Raw genomic sequence first — 10,629 nt, forward strand, 5'->3', positions numbered from 1 at the left:
GTTCGTTTCGTCTCGCTTCCAGTGTGGTGGCGCTGTTCGCGTATGACACATGTGGACGAACCACGTGCTTTCTGATGTTAAAATGTCATTTCCGTTTTTAGAAAAATTATTTTTAATATAAATATAAGTACATGCTTATGTCACAAAAGTTATGCTAATTTTTATAAAATATATATAATAACATATATATAATTATTAGTGTCAATTTAGACCTTCATATTTTTTATTATAAATATAAATATATTCGTAATTTTTCAATTTTATCCCTTGAACCTTAAGAAACAAAAGGTTATTGATTTGCGCAAAGTTCAACCAAGTGCGTTGTAGAAGTTTCCCGCCGTAAATTTTAAGGTAATTCATTGTAAAATCTTTCATTTTAACACATTATGATTACATTGGTATATTTTTAAAGGTGTTACCTATATTGTAAATTAGCAATATAAAAGGTTGTTTGGGTATTATCCTGATTTTCCAACAAACAAGATAGACAACCAGTGGCGCAAGAGTGAGTGTTTGGTGGTGGTGGGAGTGAGTGGTGTGGCTAAGTGTTCTGCTGTGGCTTGCTAACTAGGCTGGCTGAGTAAATCGTTGTGATGATGAAATGAGGGCAGAAAACCCTCGCTCGTTCATGCCTGCCTGAATCTGTCGTTCCTGCCAGGCCTGATTAATACTCTAATCTAGGCCTAGCCAAAAAAAAAATTTATTTATCAATTATTTTAATTTTTATATTGTTTACAGAACAGGTTTGCATGGCGAAATCAATAATATGTTTTCGGTACACCACTCAATACTCATGAGGCCCTACCTAGTAGCTAGCTAGGCCTATAGTTCTTGACGTTTCGATCAATAATATACTTTGATCGTCCTCGGGAGTAAGAATGCAGAGAGACTGCTGCTAGGACAACTATTTTGTTTGTTTATTTGCCAGCAAAGATATTTTTTATTCTCCAAACAATGTTCTGTTGATTTTTAATAATAAATTATGCTATTTTAAAAATGATTTCCTTTTTATATTCATTACAGTGCCACAATAATCAGAAAGAAAAATGGGAAAAATAAAGGAAGAACCAAAGGTCGCTGATGAAGGTGAAGAGGAGGAATTCCAGGTAGAACGTGTAATTAACAAAAGAATAGTGAAAGGAAAGACAGAATACTTCCTTAGATGGAAAGGATATACCGAGTAAGTCACAAGGTTTATCGCAAATACCGATCGAAAAAGGGCAGTGGTTGGCAATCTCTCTACGCCCAGCATAGTTGTATTGCTAAACCCACCTAGATGCTGTAGTAATAGAAACTGACCTTATCACTAACGTTGCCTGATAATACAGTAACTAAACTTAACAACTGTCACTCACTGACTCAAGGGGGGTGGTGGGTGAGCGGAAGCGGGGCTATGTAATCATGTAAAACGATAAGACCATGTTAATTTCTTTATTCTTTATCTCGCAAGTTTTTATACCCCAAAGCCTTTACCTTGTAAACAAACATAATATAAAAAATTATTTTATACAGTGTGGATAATACGTGGGAACCAGAAGAGAATTTAGATTGTCCAGATTTGATCAAAGAATTTGAAGACAAGTTTAAAGCAACAACTGAAAAGAAGAAATTAGAATCTACTGAATCTTCAAAAAGGAAAACGGGTGTCAATGGTTCAGAAGATACAGTACAAACGAAAAAAAAGAAAAAAGATGAGGTACAATAGAACCTCTATTAAAGGGACACCTTCAACACCCTCTTAATAGAGCTGTCCCCTGAATAGGATTTGGTTGTAGTGTTAGAATATATATTTTTTCTGTGCCCTCCTCTTAAAGATGTATTGTCCCTTGAAACACAAAAAATGAAGGTCAAAATATTCTAAATTTAAATTGGCCATATCAAAGTAATATTAAAGTTATTCACTTAGTCGAAAATTCAAGCCAAAAACAACAAGTTTACGTAATTAACAGGTAAATTAATTTGATTACAAATCGTCACGAGCGAAAGTAAACAAAGATTTCAAACCACGAATATACATTATGCCTGATGCTAATTAGGATTGTTTACAACTCGTCACGGTTGAGAAGGTGTTTTCACACAGATTGCGAGGAAGTTTTATGATTATGCATACAGAGTAGCCAAACAAGCGCGTTGCATTATGAGATATGTTTTGATCAAAAACTTTGACTGGAAGTCAAAGTTATTTTTGAACAAAAAAACGTCTGTATTTCAGTTAAATGATTTTTTTTCGACTAATTTTTTGGTGAAAGTTAATAACTATTATGATACTTCAAAATGACCCACTTTTTTCCGAACCTTTTTTTTTTTTTATTTTATTGGAATTAGTCAAATGGACCATACATCTTTAACAGGGGTGTCCCAAAGGTTCTACCATTGTATTAAGAGGGGTGTCCCAAAGGTTCTACAATTGTATTAACAGGGGTGTCCCAAAGGTTCTACCATTGTATTAACAGGGGTGTCCCAAAGGTTCTACAATTGTATTAACAGGGGTGTCCCAAAGGTTCTACCATTGTATTAACAGGGGTGTCCCAAAGGTTCTACCATTGTATTAACAGGGGTGTCCCAAAGGTTTTACAATTGTATTAACAGGGGTGTCCCAAAGGTTCTACCATTGTATTAACAGGGGTGTCCCAAAGGTTCTACAATTGTATTAACAGGGGTGTCCCAAAGGTTCTACCATTGTATTAACAGGGGTGTCCCAAAGGTTCTACCATTGTATTAACAGGGGTGTCCCAAAGGTTCTACCATTGTATTAACAGGGGTGTCCCAAAGGTTCTACCATTGTATTAACAGGGGTGTCCCAAAGGTTCTACCATTGTATTAACAGGGGTGTCCCAAAGGTTCTACCATTGTATTAACAGGGGTGTCCCAAAGGTTCTACCATTGTATTAACAGGGGTGTCCCAAAGGTTCTACCATTGTATTAACAGGGGTGTCCCAAAGGTTCTACCATTGTATTAACAGGGGTGTCCCAAAGGTTCTACCATTGTATTAACAGGGGTGTCCCAAAGGTTCTACCATTGTATTAAGTTTCTGTTGAAACAGAAGGATTTATAATGTGGTAATAGAGAGGTTTCGCAATCTTACGATAACGAAAACGGATACGTCACGCACACGTATTCGTTTTTCGTAAGCCATAACAAATCTGTTTCGCATGGCAACGAAATATCGAGGCGTGTCCAAAATATGACTGCGGTAAATTTGAGCGAAGCGCAGGTACGTGTTGCTTGGTGCTTGGCTGCCTAGGCCTAGCGTAACATCAAAGCGAGTGAGGACTTTAAAAACTGCTATTTATCTAAATTGACCTGGAATTTTAGTAAATTACTTTAGTAAATTACTTTCAATAAATCTATAATTATATTATAATCATGAATCATTCCTAATTCAAATGCAAAATGTGCAAAATAGATCAAAAACTATAGGCCTATTCGTTTTGTAGTTACGAATATGACTGGTGATATTCGTCAACACGAATACGCTTTACAAATATGAAATGGGGATCAGCTCAAAATTTTCACAAATGTATGATGTATCCGTTTTCGTTATCGTATTCGTAAGGTTGCGAAACCTCTCTAATTTCACCTTATTCCCAACAAATAATAAATTTATTTTAAAATTGTAATTGTTTTTATAATAATGTTTTGGCAGTAAAGAAAATGGTCAGATAATCTAAATAAAAAGTGAGACATTTGAGATTATAAATTTGGTGGAATTCTCAGAAACAATGTTTTTAAAAAGTGTTGAAATTATGACAAATTTACTTCTAGTGTACCCCTTCTGATAGCAAAGATTTGACGTGACTATCTCTTTTTTTACTACCAGCAGTCTTCATCAAAACGAGATGATGAAGTGTCATCATCCAGTAGTGCAAAGAAAGCGACCGGATTTGACAGGGGCTTAAAACCAGAACGGATTATTGGTGCAACAGAATCAAATGGCGATTTGCTTTTCCTTATGAAATGGTGAGAATGCAACTTAAATAGTTTCTCTAAAGCTCTGTCCACACTATCAAACCTTATGTGACAAGAAAATGTGATGTGCCCATATATGGACATAATGACATCATATATATATATGGGCATATCACTACTATATTTGGGTACATCACTTAATGGGTGTGGCCATGTCCTATATGTAAATTCTGTGCCAGAGTTGCAGTTCTGGATCCAAATAATAGCCTTGGTTAGAAGTCCAATATCTGTGCTTCCTCACTGAATCCTACTCTTCATAAACAGTACTCATTTACAATTAATAAATAAATTTCTCAACTGACTGCGCGAATTTAAACGTAAAATAAAAAATGTTATACTTGTAAGTGGGTGAAACCGGCGTATATAATAGGGAAGAAGATCTACTTATTCCCTTGCCTGATGCTTATAGATTTCTAAAAATGATCCAACCTGACATTTCCTATTATCATTGAATGATGAATTTATTGTGTTTTTAATGAACCCTCATAATGCTTGGTTAATAATTCCAGGACTGGTAGTAATGAAGCAGACTTAGTACGTGCCAAGGAAGCAAATACTAGATGCCCACAGATTGTGATATCATTTTATGAAGAACGACTTACCTGGCACGAAGAAGACAAAGACAAGACAAAGAAAAGTTAAGGCATCTGACTAAACAGAAAAAAACCTACTATTTGTAAAAATGTAAAATAGGCATTCACTTTCAAGAATGTGCGGCTCCATAATGGGTTTTTTTAATGGCATCTTAATGGTACGTATTGTAAATCGTGTCTGAGATTAAAAAACAAAATAAGAAACGGAGACATTGTATTTTTTGCTGTATTTCAGTGATTGCCAGAAACATTGATAACTACATTGTGGTTCTAATGTGTTATCTTTGCTGCGTTTTTATTAAAACAATGACAATGGTAATTATTATTTTGTATCATAAGTCACAATTCAGTAATTCTAATATTATAAACAATGCTCACACTTTTTACTGTAGTATTCGTTTTTTTGCTTTTAGAGACTGCCTATTTACAGTGCCATAGAACATTACCCTGTATATGCCAATACTCTACTTCTTTTGTATCATATTTGGAATATGCATGTACTGTTGAATCTTTAGTTAGTTATATTTGTCTTCCCATTGTTTCTAATGGCACCTCCTTGTGTTTGTACAAATAATACTAGCTATTACAGAATGTATGCCTAGCTACAATAGAACTCCCCTATTAAGGGACACCTTAGATTAATGGTTGTGCTCCTTGTTTATTTTTTACAAGTATAGCCTTAATAGAGATATCCCCTGAATAGAGGTGTCCCAAAGGAAGAATTGACAAAGATGCGGTTATAGGTGTTTGTATTTTTGTAATTATAGAATTATTTTTGTGTTTTATTTCAAGAGTTTGGTTTAGGTTAGTTAATTTCTGTTTAATATTTTAGCATGTCATTTTTAAAACATTTAAAGGCCAGAAATATTTATCTTTCATCCGTTATCTGTAAAATGTTGTTTTGTTTACCACATTTTTTTTTTTCTAGAAACTTTATTTCAAAATTTAGTTATAATTCTTGATTCTTAATAATAAAAAAAGATAAATAACATTTATACTATTTAGGATTGATTTGTTTAGTTTTAATGTAAATAATTACTGTACCATGAAGGACATGTAACAGATTAAACATGGTTCCGAGAATGGAATACAAGCACGTAAAATTTGACTAATCACGACTTGATCCATCGCGTTTGATTTGTCAAATTACTTTCTAAAATTGCATCCTAATGTGAACCAAGCTTTAAAGTGAGAATAATTGTACAAACTAACATTACACACAAAATAAATCTTTCATATTAACTATAAGATTTAAGACTAGAATCAGTAGGCCTACAGTATAGCATTGATCAGGTAAAGTATACAGTTTACCATGCTGAAGCTCTGTATGAGCTATCAAACTTGTGTGACAACAAATTGTGATGTGCCCATATATGGACATGATGATGTCATATCACTCGGTGTCAGTGAATGTAATTTTAATTGCCTTGCAGGGTCAATTCTTAACAGTCCCAAAATTGACATTGACAGACAAACGATGCTGTAGAATCTTAAGCTTGGTTCCCATTCCACAACTAATTTGACCAATCACGACACAATGGATCATCCAAACTGTCGCTTGTGGTTGTTCAACCTCACTTACCTTGCATTGTTCTAAAACCTTGGGAAACAGCTTAAGGATTTTAAAAGGCATCAAAGACTAATTTTTGCCAAATTTAATTGCCAAACCTCATGGGATTAAAGTTTGTTAAATAAGGTATTATATTTACAAGTGTACATAATATTATGTTTGTCCTAACGTTGATCATACCCACTAAATGGTGACTGGAATAAAATCCACTGTCTTGGTTTATGTTATACTCTCTTTAATATACTGTAGTTACTTAGAATTTGTAGAACCTAATTAATCTATTAATATAAGCGTTTGTAAATGCTGGATAATTTGTATTTCAAGGGCCAAAGCCAATATATAGTAGTTGTCTGGTTTTAGCACTGAAATTGCATGTTGTACTGGCATGTTATGACAGAAAATCTGGTACTTAACATGCATTACTACAGTAGTTGTTTTAGCTTAGTTACTATTGGATAAGCTTGCTATTAAAAATTGTAGAATGTTACTGGGCTACTTTGCATGGATTTATTCAAAGTTTAAAAATATTGTCAATCTGTTTTACATTTATACAGTAGAACCCGTTCCTGTAGTGACACATGTAGACTATTATGTAAATATACCTGATTTGCATGTTGAAGAACCAAGCTTTAATTTCCAGGTGCTTATGTGTATTTTGGTATTATTTGTAAATTGCACCTGTTAATTCTAATTTAAGTACACAATTCACACTCGCATTTTTGTTTGTTTAATAGGACAGGTTTTCAACCATAAACTATTTACATACTAGTAGAATTATGTAAATCCTATAACTATCAACTAGAATTATGTAAATGCCATATTAGAGTAATATTGAGAAGTGAATGTAATATGATTATTCGTTTTGTTTTATTTGTACACAAAAATGATTTTTTTCAATCCAGAATAAAGGGATTTTGATGTAATTTTACCAGTTTTCTCTATTCAGTTGTGTGTTTATTAAATAAGCTATGACATGTAACTATACATTACAGAGACCTAATGTTCATACAGTAACTGGATTATATGAAGTATGTCCTCTCCAAACATTATAATATATTTCAAAGAAGAAAAACTTTTTTGGTGGCAATGCACGTATATGAGAATGTCATTATGGTTATTATAGTATTGTATTTCAAAATGTCCTGTGAAATTGTTGAATTCTATATTTTGAGGTACTGTACAGTTAGTATTATAATATTTAAGACAAATAGCTGTATCAGTCTATATGGATTTACGTTCCAGCGAATAAATAGCTGGATAGTTTTTTTCCGCAGACCTGGTGAGTATCTTTTTATCTTTACAAAAAACCTGACAACATTGTTGTCTCAGCTAAAACCTCAATCTATTATTAATTAATGTCTTTCGATCCAGTCCATGAATACGGTACAGATATCCACGTAAATTATGATGATGGTGGAGGTGGTGGTAGAGCAACAGGCTTTTTCTTTCGACTTGACTTCTTTGATAAACCATTATTGACTGCAGTGGCTTCTTTCGGCCAGTTTCTTTGTGGTTTTACTGGTGGTTTTAAACTTATATTTTGGATTTCATTTGAAATGTCTCTGTTGCTCGCTTTTTGAAGTCGTGGTTCAATTTTCGGAACACTTGGTACGTTAACTTTGACTAAACGTAACTTCAAATCGGAAGCAAATGCCTGGAAGCATTCGGACTGACTCGGACGTTTCTCCAGAGGTGGAAGTTCATCTGGTCGTGGCGGAGGTCGGTGTTCTGGAGGTGGTGGTATTTCTTCTTCTTTTACCGTATGAACAACATCTTTGCTTAACTTACGAGAAGGTCGACGGTTTTTATTAGGGATTTCGCAATATTCTGATTCATCAACACTACTATGTTTACTGTTTTTACGCGATCCTATGAAAGTAGAAAATAGGAATATGTATTATCTGAATATACATATGCTACTCAGAGAAGAGAAACTTTCGGGACACCCTTCTTTATTCAGCAGACACCCTATGGGGACAGACTTTTCCTTTAAAACTAATAAGGGGTAATGTATTCTTTAACACGTCTACGACCAAATCAATAAAACGATATGTAGCTACCTGAAGAGTCGACGCTATCTTGCTGAAATACATCATCTTCTTCGTCCGTGACCAGATCTTCATCTTCACTTTCTGGACAAAAAAAAAAGCAAACGTGTTAAAATTTAAGCCTATTCTACTCTAGTTTTGACTTTTGACTGACTGAATCGTACATGCAGTACTAGACTCCAAGTCTGTATTTATTGTCTTTTTAATGTTAGTCCACCATGAGCCGACGTTTCGATTTTTGTCTGGAAATATTTTTTTACTAATGTTAAGTCAAAACTCCGTCTAGAACCCAGACTAAGGCAGTACCAATATCTGAATTGAGTATCTAAATTTACGATTCCCAAACGTACACAAACATTTATTTATTCTGAAGAACAGAATAACAATTTTGTGATGATGTACGTACCGCTTTCGCTTGACTCGACATGCTTATTCGTTGCTAATTGTACTGCTTTCACCCATGCGGTCAATGCTGGTTGATCTTCGGCCACAAACTTAAAAAGATTAATAAATAAACAATAAAAATGTTATGATACAATGTTTATAAATTAAAACGATATTTTAAAGATGTCACATGGAATTATGAACTTAGCTCCTTTCTTTTAAAACATTGTGTCGTCTTTTTCTATAAAAGGAGTTTTAAGAGATACTTAAATAAGAGATGGTTGGCAGTGGTTTATCCAAGAGTCGCAACATAAAAATAGTAAATGCAAGTGTTGGAGCTTAACCTCATGGTATAGGCCTACATTAATTTAAGAGTGGGTACCAGGCTGGTGGGTACCTCCCCTAAAGATCGGCCATTTATTAAAGAAACTGTAGTGTAAAACCGTACCGTGCATTACACACATCGTCATAAACAAGCAAGCACTTTCAATTATATGTTTTTTACCTTATAATGTCTTTTTGTTGGATGTATCAACTCAAACGCATACTCTTTTTTCTTATCGTCTTGTAGGCCTTCCTTCACTAAAGGTCGAGCTATATAACCATCAAGAACAATGGCACCCGTCTGCTTCTTGTCTTTTCTATTTTTATAGTAATACAATATATTGTATTTTATTACACAGTAACGAACATTCTTTTGTAGACCAAAGCCTTGTTTTTTCTTCTCCAGCATGCCCACCTTTGTTGGGTTTTTAAGTTCTTGTGCTGGTATAGCTTCCACCTCGTCTTCTCCTAATTCATCTATTACACCTGCCATGTCGATTTGTAGATCATCCTCGCCGCTACAACCTAAACAATGAAAGTATCCGACATTTTAACATTAACGGAGATGATACATTGAGGAAATAAAATTCGACCAGATAATGTTCGGCAGTAGATACAACATTACAAAGTGTTATACATTTGGTAACGTTTTTGATCTTCGGTCTCAAACAAATGATGTATAATAAATAATAGGCCTATTACTAATGATGTTACCATAGTTCCAGTGTTTACCAATACTGTATAACTCAAGAGTATTACAATTCGTTTCCTCTTAATTATTGCACAAAACTACAAGTATAAATAGTAGCGTAATATCAATAGAGTAATCGAAAATAGGTGGTTTCATAATTGAATACCGCCTGCGCATATTACCTGAAACGTCATCGAGTTTCTGAAGAAACGTTGCAATGGATTTAACAAGGGTGTTCTTCTGATTTTCAGCATCTTTCTTTAAATAGACACGCTTTAAAGTTGAATTCATAAACGTTTCTATACCTATAGAATAGTAAGAGAAAATACAAGTCACACCACCACCCAGACAATTTATGAATAGAGAATACTTATGTAGGGATTTTGTAACTAGTCAGAATATCGGTGGTATGATGCCTTACAACCAGAACTTTGTTTCATTGATCTTTTCTTTCAGGCATGTAAAGCAGAAAATATTCCTTATATACAGTATAGGCCTTTATAGACAGCTACGATGTTCAGATTATAAAGAATGGCAGATTACAAGTAGGCCCTAAATCTAAACCGGTTGAGAAGATCATAGGCAGTTCGAAATCTAATGGAGGGGTATCGGCAATAGGTGAAATCAAAAGTTATGTCAAAGGCATGATACCTCCGTAAAAAGACCTGACGTAAGCACCTGAATAGCCTATGATATGGTGTTTGGATTTGCAGTAGGAACGTAGTCCTTATGACAGTAATAAAGACAATCATGGGCTTAAATTCGAGTATGACGTTGACGTATATCAAATGCGCTTACCCTTTAATAAATGTTTCAAGTCTTCCATTAGCTCACTATCCATCGTTGTTCAAGAAAGGTCCACATAAAACATAAGTATCAGCTGGGGGTCTCTTTTATATTAGTATATTACACTTATTTTTTTGTAGACGGGGCCAAACGCTGAATTTCCTGGTTGACGAACTTTAAAGACCTTACTGTTGTTGTCTAAAGCCGTGAAGCTCATTTCTTTTATTGTATTGTATTTACAGACACGCACTGTGTAACACTTT

At 34.3% G+C, this 10,629-nt stretch overlaps 2 protein-coding genes across 4 annotated transcripts; one reads left to right on the forward strand and one right to left on the reverse strand.

Moving 5' to 3' along the window:
- The first annotated feature begins 296 nt into the window (after positions 1-296).
- LOC140040202 (chromobox protein homolog 3-like) lies at positions 297-7,017 on the forward strand. Of its 3 annotated transcripts, XR_011842694.1 has the most exons (6): positions 297-351; positions 1,024-1,180; positions 1,513-1,696; positions 3,822-3,961; positions 4,480-5,268; positions 5,307-7,017. XR_011842694.1 is itself a non-coding variant. In XM_072085957.1 (5 exons), the coding sequence occupies exons 2-5, from the start codon at positions 1,047-1,049 to the stop codon at positions 4,610-4,612; spliced, it is 591 nt and encodes a 196-aa protein (XP_071942058.1). In that variant the 5' UTR covers positions 297-351; positions 1,024-1,046; the 3' UTR covers positions 4,613-7,017. The 3 variants fall into 3 exon arrangements, 2 of the variants coding, with proteins under 2 accessions (XP_071942058.1, XP_071942059.1); XM_072085957.1 differs by having other exon boundaries at positions 4,480-7,017; XM_072085958.1 differs by having other exon boundaries at positions 3,825-3,961; positions 4,480-7,017.
- LOC140040201 (src kinase-associated phosphoprotein 2-A-like) lies at positions 7,010-10,536 on the reverse strand. Its single transcript, XM_072085956.1, has 6 exons — positions 10,379-10,536; positions 9,763-9,885; positions 9,071-9,414; positions 8,588-8,675; positions 8,194-8,265; positions 7,010-8,002 (listed from the first exon to the last, which is right to left on the reverse strand). The coding sequence occupies exons 1-6, from the start codon at positions 10,419-10,421 to the stop codon at positions 7,536-7,538; spliced, it is 1,137 nt and encodes a 378-aa protein (XP_071942057.1). The 5' UTR covers positions 10,422-10,536; the 3' UTR covers positions 7,010-7,535.
- Between the last annotated feature and the right edge of the window lie 93 nt (positions 10,537-10,629).

The sequence above is a fragment of the Antedon mediterranea genome, chromosome 2 (assembly GCF_964355755.1).
Source record: "Antedon mediterranea chromosome 2, ecAntMedi1.1, whole genome shotgun sequence".
NCBI lineage: Eukaryota > Metazoa > Echinodermata > Crinoidea > Comatulida > Antedonidae > Antedon > Antedon mediterranea.

Bases quoted from the DNA above. Each gene is read 5' to 3' on its own strand.
- LOC140040202 (XM_072085957.1), top strand. From the start codon at position 1,047: ATGGGAAAAATAAAGGAAGAACCAAAGGTCGCTGATGAAGGTGAAGAG. The intron at 1,181-1,512 runs GTAAGTCACAAG...TATTTTATACAG, and splicing joins AGATGGAAAGGATATACCGA to TGTGGATAATACGTGGGAAC. The intron at 3,962-4,479 runs GTGAGAATGCAA...TAATAATTCCAG, and splicing joins TTGCTTTTCCTTATGAAATG to GACTGGTAGTAATGAAGCAG.
- LOC140040201 (XM_072085956.1), bottom strand. From the start codon at position 10,421: ATGGATAGTGAGCTAATGGAAGACTTGAAACATTTATTAAAGG. The intron at 8,266-8,587 runs GTACGTACATCA...TTTTTTGTCCAG, and splicing joins TGTCGAGTCAAGCGAAAGCG to AAAGTGAAGATGAAGATCTG. The intron at 8,003-8,193 runs GTAGCTACATAT...CTACTTTCATAG, and splicing joins AGATAGCGTCGACTCTTCAG to GATCGCGTAAAAACAGTAAA.